The 16,875-nt window shown below is 61.5% G+C and overlaps 1 protein-coding gene across 3 annotated transcripts in view; it reads right to left on the bottom strand.

Moving 5' to 3' along the window:
• Positions 1-221: 221 nt before the first annotated feature.
• PHLDB1 (pleckstrin homology like domain family B member 1) overlaps positions 222-16,875 on the bottom strand; it is a 43,707-nt gene continuing 27,053 nt past the window's right edge. The window contains exons 13-22 of one of the 3 annotated variants that reach the window (XM_081100479.1): positions 14,675-14,812; positions 13,274-13,411; positions 13,038-13,140; positions 11,719-12,010; positions 11,515-11,605; positions 9,877-10,023; positions 5,386-5,502; positions 5,013-5,115; positions 2,479-2,564; positions 222-1,458 (exon numbers count right to left, since the gene is read on the bottom strand). In XM_081100479.1, coding sequence (XP_080956605.1) covers positions 1,318-1,458; positions 2,479-2,564; positions 5,013-5,115; positions 5,386-5,502; positions 9,877-10,023; positions 11,515-11,605; positions 11,719-12,010; positions 13,038-13,140; positions 13,274-13,411; positions 14,675-14,812 — 1,356 coding nt within the window. In that variant the 3' untranslated portion in view covers positions 222-1,317. Of the gene's footprint in view, positions 1,459-2,249; positions 2,565-5,012; positions 5,116-5,385; positions 5,503-9,876; positions 10,024-11,514; positions 11,606-11,718; positions 12,011-13,037; positions 13,141-13,273; positions 13,412-14,674; positions 14,813-16,875 lie in introns of those variants that run through there. The other 2 variants (XM_081100480.1, XM_081100478.1) reach the window with 2 other exon arrangements.

The following is a 16,875-nucleotide window of genomic DNA, read 5'->3' as shown; positions in this document are numbered from 1 at the left end:
CCCGCCTCGTCCTTCTCCATCCCTGGGGACCCCATGCCCTCCTGGGCCTCCCGCCAGTCCTCAGAGTGGAGGGGGCAGGGGAGGGCTCTGGAGGCCATGGGTTGGCCCCTGGGTCCCTCCTGGAACTTTTCACCAGGTGGAAGTCCTGCTTTGTGGGGCAGAACCAACCCTCCTACCCCGTGAGCCTCAGCCAGTGCCCCACACAACGCAGCCCCCCAGAATCACACGCCAAATACTTTATTGTTCTGCTGAGATGCTTACAAATACTGAGAACCACCCAGCCTGGACCCCCACCCGGGCCCAGCACTGGAGGGGGCGGGGAGGTGGGCTTAGTGTTAAGGCGGGAGGACTGCAGCCAGGTCGCCGGAGGCCTCGTCCTCTGCTCCATGGTCATCCCCTTCGGAGGCGGGACTTCAGGGTCAGGCTTCCTCAGGGAGCCCCGCACAGAACCCGAGGAAGGCCCTTCCAGCCTCCTCCTCCTCGGGGCCGAGATACCCTGACTTCATCCCCTCTGGCTCTAAGCAAGGCACGAGTGGACGGGAGAGGGCTGGCCGGGGCCAGCAGCTGTGCGTCGGCCTGGGGATGGGCTGGGGAGGGAGGTGTGAGGTCCCATTTCCCCAACATGAGATGCCTAAGGGCCTGGGCTGGAGAGATGATGGCACGTACCCTCAGATGGGCCACAGCTTCAGCAGTGGGCAGAGCCACACAGCCACAGCAATTAGTATGTAACCATGGCAGTGAAACAGTTACTATGGTGGCCATGGTGATGGTTCTGCAAAAAGGGGATGGGGCTGACCCCTCAAAGATAAAACGTGAGGCCTCTGGCCCTTGAGCAAAGTAATAAAAGTACAAATGCGGGCGGACGATGGGGTGAGAGCAGGGCCTGAGCAGCACTGCCTGAGCTGCACCCCACTCTGGAGGCAGCTCTGCTCGGGCCCCCACGGCCCCTGCAAAGGAGGCTGAGGCAAGAGGGGATCTTTGGCAGATTCTGGTACCGTAATTGTCCTTGACACAGAGAACACATAGGGCAGGACCCTGCAGGGTTATTCCAAGTTCTGGGCTCCTGGGCTCCGAAACCCCCCGCCCCGCCCCGCCCCCAGCCCTGGCTGATTCTGCTTCTGCAGGAGGCCCGAGCTCAGCACCTCCCAGCAGGACAAAGGCCTCTGCTCCCAAAGCCCTGGCTCCGCTGGGCCCTCCCAGGGCCTCGGGACGCACCGCCGGAGGCAGCCTGGGCCAGGGGGTGACTGTGTCCAGGGCCAGCAGAGAGCAGGTCGGGCCTGGGCCCTGGGCCAGCCTGAGGGCCAGGAAGCCCACCCGTCAGTTCATGAACTGAGTGTAGCCCTCGGCCCCGGTGACAATGACGTCCATCCAGATGCGCATGGCCTCTGCCGACGGGGCCACCATGTAGTACAGCCGGTCGTGCGTCTTCACACAGAAGGTGAGGGCCGGGTTCGGGCTCTGTGGAGGGAAAGGGGAGCATCTAAGACAGCCACCCAGACGCGCAGCTTTCTCCGGCCCGCCTCCCCATCCGCCCTGCCCTGCCCTGTCCCCATGACGACCTGGGGCTCGGGGCTGGGCCCTACATGGACCCAAAGCCTAGCCTCCACCAACCAAGCTGATGCTCCTGGGCCCCTGGTGTGACTGTGGTCCAAGCTGAGATGTCCCCTCCTCGCCCAGCAGTCCTGGGACCTGTCAGTCATGTTCTTCCAGGTGGGTCCCTGGTCCTTAGCAACCCCAGGCACAAAAGAATTTCACAGATCAGACACCAAGGGCCATTCCTGTGAGGGCTGTTTCATCTCACGCGTTCTCCTCTCTGCAGAAGCGGCACAGGTGGCCGGCCAGCCTGGCTCAGGGGTTGAGCATTGACCTATGAACCAGGAGGTCACGGTTCGATTCCCGGTCAGGGCACAGGCCCGGGTTGCTTGCTCAATCCCCAGTGTGGGGCGTGCAGGAGGCAGCCGATCAATGATTCTCTCTCAGCACTGATGTTTCCCTCTCCCTCCCTTCCTCTCTTAAATCAATAAAAAAATATATTTTAAAATGCGGTAATTGTAGTTACTGTCTATAGCAGTGATGGCGAACCTTTTGAGCTCGGCGTGTCAGCATTTTGAAAAACTCTAACTTAACTCTGGTGCCGTGTCACATATAGAAGTTTTTTTGGATATTTGCAACCATAGTAAAACAAAGACTTATATTTTTTATATTTATTTTATATATTTAAATGCCATTTAACAAAGAAAAATCAACCAAAAAAATGGGTTTGCGTGTCATGGGTTCGCCATCACTGGTCTATAGGCAGGGTACCTCGGTCACCAGAGTGAAGCTGAAACCTCTTTGGAGACGGGGAGGAGGAGGAAGGAAGGGAGAGTTTACAGAGGGAGCGAGGGGCGGCCCGAGACTGCAGGACCGGTGGAGGCCTTCGCTCCCAGCCTGCCCAGTGCCCGCAGTCCAGTGCCCGCAGTCCCTGGGCGCCCGCACCTTGGCCGCGCTGCGCAGGTGGTCGTAGTACACCTCCTCGATGGCCTGGAAGTAGATCACCCCCTTCAGTTTCGTCTCATGCTTGTCTGCAAAGGAAACAAGGGCCCGCTGAAGAGGCTGGGGGTGTGGGGGACGCGGGAGGGGGTGGTGCCCAGGCCCCGGGGGGGGGGGCGTCGGCTCATGCGCAGCCACAGGACGGTGGGTGAGAACTCCACCGGGACACCGCCACCCCGATCGGGAGTCACACAGCCGCTCTGGTCAAGTCTGGAGAAGGCAGGGGCGAGTCTGAACTGGGAGACTAGGTGGTTTGGCCGCATCGACCCGTTTGTCTTTTGAGCCAATAAGCACACTTGGGAGAATGCACCTCACACGTGTGCAGAGTAACACGCTGGCACCGCTCCCCGCAGCGCGTCTGTACGCAGAAGGCTGCAAACCGCCCAGGTGCCCGAGGGGGAGGGCTGGCGAACCAGCCCACATGTGCGGGCCCCGCAGCTGTGAGGACAGCCAGAGACGTCTGCTCTGCAGACAGAAGAAGCTCTAACCTGCAGCCGGATATAGACACAGACACGGACACGGACACGGACACGGACACGGACACTCCGGGTGCAGAAGGCCGCTAAGGCGCACTCTCAGGAAAACAAGGGGTGCGCTCCCCTCTGTGCACGTCTGCTTGTTCCCCTTCCCTTAAAGCAACACTCGACGGCCCTACCTGGTGTGGCTCAGCGGACAGAGCATCAGCCCGTGGACCGAAGGTCCTGGGTTCGATTCTAGTCAAGGGCATGTACCTCAGTTGTAGGCTCCATCCCAGGCCCCGGTCGGGTGCGTCTCTCTCACATCCATGTTTCCCCCCCCTCCCCCCTTCCACTCTCTCTAAAAATCAATAGGAAAATATCCTCAGGTGAGAATGAACAAGAAACAAGAGGAACACTAGATGGATTCAGAAGAAATCAATTCTCGAGAGTGGGGGCGTAATTCCCAATTTAAACCTTCTCTGTGTTTTGATCTTGAACTATATGAACGCATTCACCTATTCGACTCTAACATTACAAAGTGGAAGGAAGTGCTGAGCATCTGGGGGCAGGTGGCAGGAAGGAGGAGGCTCGCTTCAGTGGAGGTGGCTGGGGCCCACGCTGCCCAGGCCCGGCAAGCGACATGCTGGACAGCGAGCCAGGGACGTGAAGGACAGACCACAGACAGGCACAGAGGCGGGCATCGGGCAGTCGCTGCGCAGGTGGCGGTGGCTGGCAGTGCGCCCCCTCCCCACCCGTCTCCTTTCCGGCCCAAGTCATCGACCCGGTCCGGCTGCAGCCCCTCCTGGGCCCGCACACCCTCTGCCCCTGACGCTGAGGCCTGAGCTTCCCGAGGCGACTCTAATCCGCTGCCTCGGTTCATAGCTCACAGCGTCCTGCCCTCTGCCGGCTCCGCCCGGGCACCGCTGCCTCCTTGGCTTGGCCAAGGCCACGTACAGGCTGGTGCCAACAGGTCCCTCTGGCCCTGTCTCACACCCTCCCCTGCTCCACCCCCAAGCTCCCCCTGGCCAGGCTGAGTTGCTCATGTTCCTGTAAAGTGCGCTCTGCACACACATTGGGATGGCCTCCAGCCCGTTCCCTCGGCAAACTGCTAAGGAATGTGGGAGACCCACTGCCAGGGTCGCCACTGTGGGCATCTCCTCTGTATGGAGATTAGGCTGAACTGAACCCTCCTTCAAGTCCAGAGACCAACTATGTGCCCAGCACACAGCAGGTGCTCATGAGTTAAATGAATGAGTCCCAGGCGCCAGGATCCAGTGCCCAGCCAGCCATCACGCTCTAGCGCTTTGTTCAGTAGCTGCCTCCCTGACAAGCTCCATGAGAGGGGCTGCGGCCACCTTGCGTATCACCAGCGCCGAGAACAGTGCCTGGAACTTACCAGATGCTTAGCAGTTGCCGAGTAAATAAATGGATGAGCCTGGCCTGGGTGGCTCAGGAACTAAGAGGTGGCCAGTTCGATTCCTGGTCAGGGTACATGACCAGTTGCAGGCTCAATCCCCAGTAGAGGGCGTGCAAGAGGCAGCCAATCAATGATTTTCTCTCATCATTGATGTTTCTCTCCCTCTCTCTGAAATCAATAAAAAAAATTGTTTTAGCCCTAAGCGGTTTGGCTCAGTGGATAGAGCATCGGCCTGCGGACTGAAAGGTCCCAGGTTCAATTCCGGTCAAGGGCATGTACCTTGGTTGCGGGCACATCCCCAGTGGGGAGTGTGCAGGAGGCAGCTGATCGATGTTTCTCTCTCATCGATGTTTCTAACTCTCTATCCCTCTCCCTTCCTCTCTGTAAAAAATCAATAAAATATATTTTTAAAAATTGTTTTAATCAGTAAATGAATGGACCAATCCATGGAGGTGACCCAGGGACACTCTGCACATTTGCCAGGGGTGGAGGAGAGGGCAGACCCAGTGAGCCTGTGGCCCCCACTGGGGCTTGGCCTCTTCTGGAAGACCAGCTGTCCGGGGTGAGCCCAGGGCCTGCTTCTGGGAAGCCGTGTGGGAACTCACCCACGTAGTAGGAGAGGGTGCGCTTGAGCCGGTCGAAGACGAACCAGCGCTTCTTCCACGACTTGATCTTGCCGCCCATCTTGACCAAGTAGCCACGACAGACCTGGTGGGAGGCAGGAATGAGGAAGGACCCAATGCCCCGCCCTGACCCTTCCTTCCCTGAACCTCGAACCCTAACCTTCACAGAAGTGCCAGCACCTATGCCTGTATGGGGGGGGGGGGTGGGCGGGAACCTGTCCCCAGCATCTCTTCAAGCTAGAACACCGGCCCTGAGCCAGACCTCGATGTCAGGGCAGGACCAAGCCCAGGAGGGCCTCCGACCCTCGTCCCCTCCCCGCACACAGGCGACGCCCAGCACCCAGGCCACGCCCACCTTGCTGCTGAGCACCACGTGCAGACAGGTGTCGACGCCGTGGCCCGAGGACTCGATGTGGGTCTTCAAGTCAAAGTCCTCCTTCCGGATGGGCAGGTAGCGGGTCAGGGGTCGCGCCTGGGAGCAGAGGGCAGGGTCCACAGTCTCCTTGCTGCCCCATCGTTCCTTATCCGAGCTTCAGTCCTGCACCCCACAGCCTGCACCCTCCCTCCCTCGCTCACGGCCGTGGCTCTGCAGTGGCCCAGAGGGCAGCCATACTTGTCTTGTCCCCCGTCCCTGCCCCCGCCCTGCTCCTCTCCCTCCGGGGCTGAGTGGAATAAAGCAAGAGGCCGCTGTGAGCAGGCTCTGGGAAGAGAAGCCGACAGGAAAGCTGGTCTCTGACGTCCCAGGGCACCTCTCTGGGCCTCAGTGTCCTTAGGTGGACAACGTGGCTTTGAACGATCTAATCCCGAGGTCTGTTCCACCTCAGAAACTCCAAGACTAACTCCAGTCTGTACCTGCTTCCTCTCTGCTCGTCCTTTCTGGGAAGAACATTGGAATGGCACGAAAGGAAACGTCACAGATTGTTTAAAGAAAAAACAAATGCACACCTTCCAGGAGGCACCCCAAAATGGGGCTGCCCTGGGCCCACCGCCCCCAGCGCACTCAGCCCACGGCAGGGGCTAGAGAGCCCACAGTGGCCGCGGACCAGCAGGAGGGGAATTAGGCCCTGGCCAAAGATCCCAACACAGAGGTGAAACTCACAGTTCTGATTAGTTTTTTTTTAATGTATTTTTATTGATGCCAGAGAGGAAGGGAAAGGAAAAGAGAGAGAAACATCAATGATGAGAGAGAATCATTGATCAGCTGCCTCCTGCACACCCCCCACTGGGGATCAAGCCCACAACCCAGGCATGTGTCTGACTGGGAATCGAACTGTGACCTCCTGGTTCATGGGTCGACACTCAATCACTGAGCCGCACTGGCCGGCCATGGCCTGATTATTTTTTCTCACTTCTCAGATCCAACCTGAGCAGCCTACCCCTGGGGTCAGGGAATCAGGAGCTGTGGCTGCTGTCACCACGGGGCAGGTCCCAGGCCCCACCCAGGAGGCCTGGGCACACCCAGCCTGAGTCCCCGGCCCCCACAGGGCAAGGACCGGGACCAGAGACATGGGGACATTTCCCTCCCAACCTCATTCCTCCTTCTGCCTGCCAATGCTCTGCTCAACATCAACCTATGAACCAGGTCAGGGTTCGATTCCCAGGCAGGGCACATGCCCAGGTTGCGGGCTCAATCCCCAGTAGGAGGCGTGCAGGAGGCAGCCAATCAATAGTTCTCGCTCATCATTGATATTTCTTTTTTTTAAAATATATTTTATTGATTTTTTACAGAGAGGAAGGGAGAGAGATAGAGAGTTAGAAACATTGATGAGAGAGAAACATCCATCAGCTGCCTCCTGCACATCTCCTACTGGGGTTGTGCCTGCAACCCAGGTACATGCCCTTGACCGGAATCGAACCTGGGACCTTTCAGTCCGCAGGCCGACGCTCTATCCACTGAGCCAAACCAGTCTCGGCATGATATTTCTATCTCTCCCTCTCCCTTCCTCTCTGAAATCAATAAAAATATATACATTTTTTTTTATTTCTTAAAGTATTACAAAGAATATTACACGTCTCCTTTTTCCCCCACTTGACATTCCCCTGGTTCCCCCACCCCCCAGTGTCTTGTGTCCATTAGTTATTCTCATATGCATGCATATGAGTCCTTCGGTTGATCACCTACCCCGCAACCCTCCCCAGGGTTCCCACTGTAGTTTGACATTCTGCTCAATGCTGCTCTGCCTCTGTATCCATTTTTGTTCATCAGTCTATAATGGTCCTTATTATCCATAAATGAGTGAGTTCATGTGGTATTTTTCTCAGCTTTCCAGGGGCCGTCTCAGTCTCACAGGGGCTATCTCAGCCTCACAGGGGCAGTCCCAGCCTCACTGGGGCCTTCCCAGCCTCACAGGGGCCGTCTCAGCCTCACAGGGGCTGCCTCAACCTCACAGGGCCGTTTCAACCTCACCAGGGCCGTCTCAACCTCACCTCCGTTTCAACCACACAGGGGCCGTTTCGGCCTCACCGGGGCCATCTTGACCTCACCGAGGCCGATTCAACCTAACCGGGGCCGTCTCGACCTCACCGGGGTCATCGCAACCCCACCAGGGCCATCTCAACCTCACCAGAGCTGTCTCAACCTCACCGGGGACGTTACAGCCTCACTGCGGCCATTACAGCCTCACTGCAGCCAATTCAACCTCACCGGGGCTGTCCTAGCCTCACCGGGGCTGTCTCAGCCTCACATGGGCCGATTCAACCTCACTGGAGCCGTCTCAACCTCACCGGGGCCGTCCCAGCCTCACCAGGGCTGTCTCAGCCTCACAGGGGCTGTCTCAACCTCATATGGGTCATCTCGACCTCACATAGGCCGATTCAACCTCACTGGGGCCATTTTGACCTCACCGGGGTCGTTTCGACCTCACCGGTGCCATCTTGACCTCACCGGGGCCAATTCAACCTCACAGGGGGCGTCTCGACCTCACAGGGGCCATCTTGACCTCACTGGGGCCGTTTCAACCTCACCGGGGCAGTTGCAACCTCACTGGGGCAGTCGCAACCTCACCAGGGCCGTCACAACTTCACCGGGGCCGTCGCAACCTCACCGGGGCCGTCTCAACCTTACCGGGGCCGTTTCAGCCTCACTGGGGCCATTTCAGCTTTACCGGGCCCGTTTCAACCTCACCAGGGCCGCTTTCAACCTCACCGGGGCTGTTTCAACCTCACCGAGGCCATCTCAACCCCACCGGGGCCGTCCCACCCCCACTGGTGCCGTCCCAGCCTCTCGGGGGCCGTCCCAGCCCCACGGGGGCCACCTCGGCCCTATGGGGGCTGCCTCGTCCTCACGGGGGCTGTCTCAGCAACACGAAGTTTGGCATTCTGTCCTATGTTGGGCGGCTTCTTGCTGGACAAAATCTCCAGGCATTCCTGGTGGCTGAATATCTGGTATGCTTGCTTGGATTTCGTTTTCTACCAAGTGCACAGACTGCCTGTCTGCCGTCTCCCGGCGTCCCATGTGAGACTGGATCTGGTGGACCTGCCTGTGTGTTTGCTGGTACAGTGGTTCCACGTCGCCGGCCCAGCTGTGTCCAGCTCCGGCTTCCTCCGAACCTGATTCTGCTTCCTGAGTGTGTCCCTTATGTATGCGAGGAGTTGAAATCTGCATTCTGCTGGGCTGGGCTGCAAAAGCTCCGGTGGTTTTCTTTGTGCCACTGGCACAGCTTGGGTGGGGATGTAAACTGAGTAGGGCGGGTCCCCGGGAATCACCAGGGCGGAGCAAGGGGCAATGGCGTCTCCGCGTCTTCTCGCCTCTCCGTGACTCAGCGACTCAGTGACTCGCGTCCCCAAGTGCCGACGAGCAGCTCCGCGAGACAGCCACTCTCGCTCTCCGTCCCGTTGCAAGGCCGTCCCGCCTCTCCCCGTAGGGATCTGGGACCTCAAGATCCCACCCCAAATAGTCTCAATGGATTTGAGAGTCTGCATCCCCTTCTAATTGAAAAAAACCGCACATCCAGTTGCAGCCAGCCTGGCGCGCGACTCCGTACCTCCCTTCTTGGAGCCTCTGCACAGCCTACTCAGTCTCAATGCTCTTCCTTCTTTCCTTCCAGTTATAGAGCTTCCACTGGGCCAGCTTTCCCATGGTTCTGAATGACAACTGTTTGTTTTATGGTTGGTAGCCTCGATGTTGTTGTGGGAGGCAGCACGCACAGGTCTGTACCTTACGCCGCTGTCTTGGTTCCCCCCAGACATATTTTTTAAAAGCACTTGGACTTGCCTTTCGAGCTAGCGCATTAATCAGTTAATTAAATGTTCTGCTCGTCTCCTGAGCAAGGAAAGAGCCCAGAGCTGGTGTCTGTACGAGGACGGACTCCTGTCCCGAGGAGAGACTAGGATCTTGGAGACGGAAACCATCAGCACAGCCAGGCCGTCCACTGTGGGGCCTGGAGCCATGAAGCCGCAGGGACAGGAGGTCGTCGGGGAAGCGGGAAGGAGGGACAGCACAGATTTGGGGAGCAGAGACCAGGCCCCGAGAGAGGCCACGGGGAGCCGCTCTGGTTCCACTCTCCGCTCCCACCTCTGAGAGGCCTATTCAGACCATCTTCTCTGACCCTGGATGTCAGCAAGAGGGCTGCGATGTCCCCACAACCCCCCACTGCCCCCCCACATGCCTGCACACATGAACACACGCGTGCGCACACGCCCGCTCAAGCACACACATCACATTGGCTGGTTCAAGCCCCCTGGGTCTCTGCTCCTGGGGCCTGACCGTGTCCTGGGGAACCTGCTTGCGCTGAGCCAACAGCAGCCTCCTCCAGAGCAGAGCGGCGCTCCCGCCCGCAGGGGCCGGGCCTGTCCCTGCCCCTCCGGCCCCACCTCAGCCCATCGCCCGCCACAGCCCAGCACGCACCTGAGTGAACTGCTTCTCCCGCAGCTTCACCTCCTTCTCCACCAGCTGCTGCCTCCGGCCGCTCTCGCTCTCCAGCCTCCGCTCCACGTGCTCCCGCCGCCGCCGCTCCTCCTCCAGGGCCTGCCGCCGCAGCCCCAGCTCCTGCTCCTTCGCCACAGCTGGGGTCAGCGCCCACGCTGCCCTCTGCCTCCACCCCAGCCCCCCTCGGAGCAGGGCGGGCGCAGGGCCCCCGCGCAGAGGGCAGCCTGGCCCGAGGAGCCTGGTCCTCACGCCCACGCCCGCGCCGTGCTGCTGAGGGGCGTGCTCTGCTTAAAGCCTGGCTTGGCCACCACTGCCAACCCGGGGACCCTGACAAGATGTCAACCCTGAGCCTCGGCCGCCTCATCTGTAAAACGGGGCCAGAGTGCCTGCTCCTGCTGAGCTAGTGAAAGTTAAACCAGCTCATTATGTAAATGCCCAGCACTGGCTCCAGCAGGAGGGACGCACTCGATAAATCCATGGGCTCCTGTCGTTTTAGCTGAATTCCTAAAACACGGAGAATCTCAACAACTTCTGACAGTGAATACACTCAGAGGCCCTCCCCTAACCGCCAAGGCTCTTGGAAAGTCTGCGTGAGGAACATCTGTACTCCAACCACATTCCGGAGGAGGGAACGAGCCTATGAGAGCCACCGGGAAAGACTTTAGTCACTAACACCAATACTGAACCACAGAGCACGCCCGTGATGGTCTATGTCTGAATCACGATCATCACTTTTATACCATTAACCCCTCTGCCATTTCTCGCCTGAACCTCAGCAAAATGTCCCTGCTCTCCATTGCCACAGGCGCTGTGAACTCGCCTGCTCTGGGGCAGCTTCTGCAGCTCCCGTGTCTAACTCCCTCCAGGCCTGGGCTCCTCAGCCTGGCTGTGTGCAGGGTGAATACGGTCCCTCTCTGGTGTGGTCCCAGCTCCAGGCCAACTTGGAGCTGTGGTCCCAGCTCCCCTCAGCCCCCACTACACCCTAAGGTTCCCACCCCCACCCCGCCAACACCTCTGCGCTGCCTGGGACATTTGCCTTCTCCCTTCCCTCCTCACCCCCACCTGCTGCTTTTCCTAACATCCCAGGAGGAAGGACAGCCACTCAGGCAGACAGGAATCAAAAGTCCCTGCCCGGCCGGTGTGGCTCAGTGGTTGAGCTATGAACCAGAAGGTCATGGTTCAGTTCCCAGTCAGGGTCAGGGCACATGCCTGGGGTTGTGGGCTCCATCCCCAATAGGGGGCGTGCAGGAGGCAGCCAATCAATGATTCTCTCTCATCACTGATGTTTCTCTCTCTCCCTCTCCCTTCCTCTCTGAGATCAATAAAATATATTTAAAAAAAAAAAAGTCCCATGGTGGCCACAGCGTCCACAGAAGTCAGCACACAGATGGAATTCCCACCCAGGAAAGCCATGGTGGCGGACCCGGGCTGCCCGTCTTCCTACAAGCTGTGAACATGATCTCACCAAGGCTCCCTGTCCCTCAACTCTCTTCCTCAGGGAATTTTGCCAGGATCATGTGGGTGACACGGCTGAGAGCGCTGGCCCTCGGCAGGCGGGCGGCGATGCTGGGACCTCCCCCACCCCCACCTCGGGCTGCGTGTCCAGATCTGCCTCACCCTGGACTCCATGAGGCGGCTCTTCTCCGCATGAGCTTCCTTCAGCATCTTCTCCATCTCCTCGAGCTTCCCCACCTCCCGGCCGCTCACACTGAGGAAGGAAGGGAGGCTGAGGAGGCATCTGGCAGGGGTGGCGAGTCCCGTGTGGGGAACGCAGAGCCGGCACCGCGGGCTCGATGGGGCGGGGCGGGGCGGGGCGGGTACCTGGACATGTTGTCCGGGGAGCAGGCGGAGTTGCCGCCCGCGGAGATGCTGGTCTCCATGCTGTCCGAGCTCTCCAGGCTCAGCGTGTCGTAGGCGTGCTCGCCCTCCTCCCCGCGCTCCCGCCCCGCCGGCAGGTGGTGCAGGATAGAGTGCATGAGGGGGGGGAAGCCCGAGGGGCCTGCCAGGAAGGGGGGTGCCCCGTGCAGGGCATCCCACTGGCACTGAGCCTCAGCCGCCGCTCTCTGTTTCAGCTCGGCCAGTCTCCGCCGCTGCTCCTCAATCACCTGCTGCCCTGCAGGAGGGACAGGTGGGTCACAGGGGGCAGCCCACCACCCAGGGAGGACGCTGGCAGCATCGCAGCCAGACGGAAGGAGCGAGCAGGAGAGGGTAGCGCAGGGCACCCACATCGGCCCCAGCCAGCCCCCCCCCCCCCCGCCCCCCCGAGGCCCCGGCACCGGGTGCAGCTGCCCTGCCCATGCCCAGGCCCATCTGGCCCAGCTGCACCACCTGGCGTCAGCTCTCTGCATCCTGAGCCCACAGGGCACTGAGCCTGCCCAGGTGGTGCCCTGGCAGCAAGGCCTGCAGATAGGGGCACATGCGCCTGCCCTGCCCGCTGGGGAAGGGAGAGGAAGAGAGGGCACCAGGGAGTCCGTGCAGAACCAGCCACAACGCAGACGCAGGAGCAACAGCAGCAGGAACGGAGGGGAACTGGGAGCACCGCTGAGGCCGGGGAGAGCTCAGCTTGAGGGGGGGAGGCAGCCGGACACCCAGCCCAGCTCAGCCGGGAGCTGCCGCCGGGCACTGGGGCTGGACGGAGTGCACCATGCAGACACCGGGGCGGAGCTGTCCAGCCAGAGCACCGTCCCGTGACCACGTCTACCTGCTGGGCCGGCAGCGGGGAGGGGCTCGGCGGGAAGCGGCTGGACTGTGGGGGACCCGGCAGAGGGAGGTGGCGAGAGAGGGGATGGGAGGAGAGAGGGGCAGACGTGGGCTTTCTAACCAACCAAAATGCCCTCAAGCAACAAGCCTCCTGGGCCACAGAGCAGTATCTTCAGGAGATTTCTGGGGTCAAGTCCACCCCCTGCCTCCAGACAGGGTGATGCAGCCCCCACTCGGTCAAAACCCACTCCCTTGCTTGTGGGGCCCTCTAGGCAAGAGCTCACGGCACCCCACCCCTAGGGTCCCTGCCCCTGAGAAACACCCAGGGTGGCTCCCTGTAGGTGTCCAAGTCCTCTCTGCTGTCGGGGTCCCCATTAAAGAAAACAAAACCTGTGAAAGGTGCGGGGGGGGGGGGCGGGGGAGGCAGACGGGGCACTCACCCTTCTGCTGCAGGGCCAGCTGGCGCTTGGTCTCGATGTCCTGCAGCGTGGCCGCCAGGGTGCGGGGGAGGCTGCCCGGGCCGTTCTGGGCGAGGGGCGCGCTCTGGAGGGATTCGGGGCATTGGGACCTGAGGCTCAGGAGACCCCCAAAGGCTTCCACGATGGCCTTGGCCTCTCCCCAGTATGGGGTCTCCAGCACCCTCCCCCCCCATCCTGCTTGCACACCAGCCTCAGACCTTTGGGGAAGGGCTGCGGCCCAAGGCAGCCACGCTGAGCTGAGAGGAGGAGGAGGAGGAGCCCGAGGAGGAGGGCAGGGGGCCGCAGGTGTGGGCAGGGGGGCTGGGGGCTTCCCCATCCATCTTGGAGCGGAACACCTGGGGAGGAGAGATGCTGCCTAGTGGCCTGGCTCCCACTGTTCCCCCCTCCCCCCCAGGCACCCCTACAGCTCCTCCTCATCCCAGGCCCCCAGCCCCCACTGTTCCACCCCACCCCAGGCGCCCCCACTGTTCCACCTCATCCCAGGCCCCCACTGTTCCACCTCATTCCAGGCCCCCACTGTTCCACCCCACCCCAGGCACCCCCACTGTTCCACCCCAGGCCCAAAGGCGGCTGTAACCAAGGCCAGTCTCCAGATGACAACAGCAGGGAGCCTCCTGGGCAGCCTAACAGGCAGGTGCTGGTAGCTGCCAAGCCTGCCAGGCTGTGCCTCCTGGGGCCAGTCCCTGGCCAACCCTGTGTCTCAGAAGAACCTGGTAAATGGACCCATGCGAGGGGCCCACACCCGCTGGGCAGAGTTGTGCAGAAGGCCAGTGGGTGGCCGGGGTTCCCTGTGGTCCTAGCTCGGCCACTACCAGCCGTGTGGCCTGGGCCTGGGATTCCTCACTACGAAAGGACGGGAGCGGCCAGGCTAAGGGGCGGCCACGCTCGCTCACAGCATCCACGCGGGGGAGGAAGGCCTCGGAGGCAAGAACCCTGATCCTCAGGCTCCGCTCCTTCCCACTCATCTCCTCGGAGCCCCAGTGTCTGGAGAGCCACCCCACATCCACAAACCCAACTCTCCCAAGGGGACATGGAGCTTAATGGTGGGGCCTGGGCACCACGGCAGGCCAGCGGGGGGGCTGGGAGGAGCCTATCCAAACACTCCCACCCCCACCAGCCAGCTCCAGCGGCCCCTCCCCCACGACAGCTCAGGGGGCTCGGGCCTGTCCTCAGGGCTCTTACTTCAAAGTCTTTGTTCCTTCTGTCCTGCCTCCCAGTGACCCCCTGGGAAGACAAGCAGAGCAAAATGCTGCCGCTCTCCAGGCCACACTGACTCTAGTGCAACAGGCTCAGGGGTGTGTGGGGCCCGGGCTGCGGGCGCAGGAACGGAGCAGGGCCCCAGGCCAGCCCCACCCTCCCGCTGGCAGGCAGTCCCACCGCCACCTCTGGCCTCACAGAGCTGGCCCGCCGGCTTAGAAAAATGCCAGGATGGCTGCCGTGAGAAAGCCTCAGTGCCCCCTCAGGTCCAGGGGCCCCAGGCCGCCCTGGCTGGGCTGACCCCACCGTCTCAGGTGGCACCGTCTCAGGTGGCATGTGTGGCAGGAGGACTCGGAGCAGAGAGGCACAGGCTGAGGGACGGGCAGTGAAGAGGGGGTTACCTGCAGCAGACGAAAGGCTTTGGTGGGCAGAGGTGGGGGGGAGGAGCGAGGGGAGGCGGCCACGGGGGTCCCCAGCCCGGCCATCAGCTCCTGGTACCATTGCTCTAAGTGCACGGCGGGGGGCAGCGGCCTCTCCAGCTAGGAAAGCGAGGGAGGGTGGGAGCCAGCGGGAGGGAAGGCCATGTCAGAGAAACAGGAGGCGCGGGAAGAAGGCGAGGAAGGAAGGGAGGAAAAAGAGCAGAAAGGGAAGGAAAGGGTTGTCGTGAAAGTGCTGAGGGCAGAGAAACAGGGCGCCACTCCAGGACACACACCAGTCTATCCCAGCCGGGAGGCCAGCCAACCAGGCCCACAGCACTGACCACGCCCGGGGCTGGCCCTGAGCTGGGAGCGGGCGAGCAGACAGAGCCACGCAGTGGGCTGAGGGCAGAGGGACACGCCACCCACCTCGGGGAAGGTGGGAGGGCAGTGGAGGAGGAGGGCAGCCAGCAGGAAGGCAGCAGGTGGGAACCGGTCCTGGGAGGCAGAGGCTGCAAAGGCGGGGCTGGCACAGGGCTGTGGGCACGGGCGAGGTGCCCCCATCCCCTTTAGCTGCTTGAGCACCGTGCGCTGGGGGAAGGCCGGGGCGCAGGAGGGGATATGAGAGGCTAATGAGACTGGGACCCCAGAGACGGTCCTGCCCACAGGCCAGGGATGCGCGTGCAGAAGCAGAGGCTGCTCATTGCCCTCTGGACACACGCCCTCCTGCCAGGGCACAGCCTGCCCTCTGCCAGCTGCCAGGACTGCAGGAAGCCCCCAGGCCTGGGCCAGAGGGAGCCACCCCACCCCTTTATCCAGGTGCCCTTCTCCCTCACGGCTACCCTGAGGACAAACCCGCTCCCAGCCCAGGCACAAGGGGCATCCAGGGACCCACCAGGCGGCCCCCGGGCACAGGTGGGCCTGCTCAGGGGCTGGCACCTCACTGTCAGGCAGGAGCCGGGGGAGGCGGCAGAAGCACAGGTCCACGCGGGTGCCTCTGCCAGGCCAGGCCCCTCGGTGCCGGGGGTGGGGGGGTGGGGGGGGTAAGGTAGAGGGGAGGCATCAGATACCCAAACGTCACACCTCAGGGCCTCCACTCCATTCCAGACAACACCCCGAGTATGGGCGGGGCTCTCACCTGCCCACTGTAAGCACCAAAGGCGGGGGCAGGAAAGGGCAGCAGAACCAGCTGTCTGTGGGCTCCTCTGGACCTCGCTCCCCAGCAGCCCTGAAGGCCCAGCCCTGGGTTTGTCCTGGGCAGGGGCAGGTGAGGAAGCTGGGGGACCTTCCTGCAGGCCCCAGGCTGGGCTTCCAGGGTGCACGCTGTCTTCACACTGGGCTCACACACGGCACCGAACACAGGCCACGCTATGCCCAAGGGCCTGCTCGCCCCACCCGCTGGGGCAGGGGCTGGAAGGGGAGGGGAGATCCCTCTAGGGGCTGATTGAGGAGGAGACCTGGGCAGGAGCAGCTAAAGCACAGGGGACGCCCTGCCGGGGCCAGGGCTTGGAAAGATGCCAGCACAGACTGTGGGGTGGGAGGGCGGGACTGTAATGCCCCCTGAGCATCTCCTTAGAAGCCCAGGTGCTGGGGGCACAGCAGGGAGCCTGGGCCTAGCTCGGAGGCTGGCTGCCTCCAGGGTCATAGAAAAGGAACAGGCAGCACAGAAGCTAGAGGGCCCAGTGTCTGTGAGAACTGACAAATGGCATGCAGAATACATGCAAATTAATATGCAAATGAGTGCTCTGGATTTTTTACGGGCTGAACATCGCACTCACTCAAAGGGGGGATTTGCCACACGCCCTTCGGCGGGGCCCCAGGGAGGAGCCCAGGCAGGGCAGGCGGTAGCTGAGATGGCCTCCTGTGCCCTGGAGCAGAGCTGAGCGGATGCGGGTGGGGAAAAGGGGGCAGAGGAGGCGCCCGCCCGAGATGACCCGGGGACAGGCCCTGAGGACTCGGGGATGAGCAGGTCAGCCTACAGAGAGGGCCCTGGTGAGTGCTCACCCCTCACACTCCACCCAGCCCCCCAGCCCAGCCCGAATGAGAGAGAACCATGGATCGGCTGCCTCCTGCGCGCTCCAGACACTGAGGATCAAGCCCGCAGCCCAGGCATGTGCCCTGACCAAGGATCGAACAAGCCCTCCTGGTTCATAGGTCCACACTCAACCCCTGAGCCATGCTGGCCG

This window comes from Myotis nattereri (assembly GCF_964212035.1).
Source record: "Myotis nattereri genome assembly, chromosome: 9".
NCBI classification, from domain to species: domain Eukaryota; kingdom Metazoa; phylum Chordata; class Mammalia; order Chiroptera; family Vespertilionidae; genus Myotis; species Myotis nattereri.
Note: the sequence above shows the minus strand (reverse complement) of the source record. Positions and strands in the feature narration are given on the sequence as shown.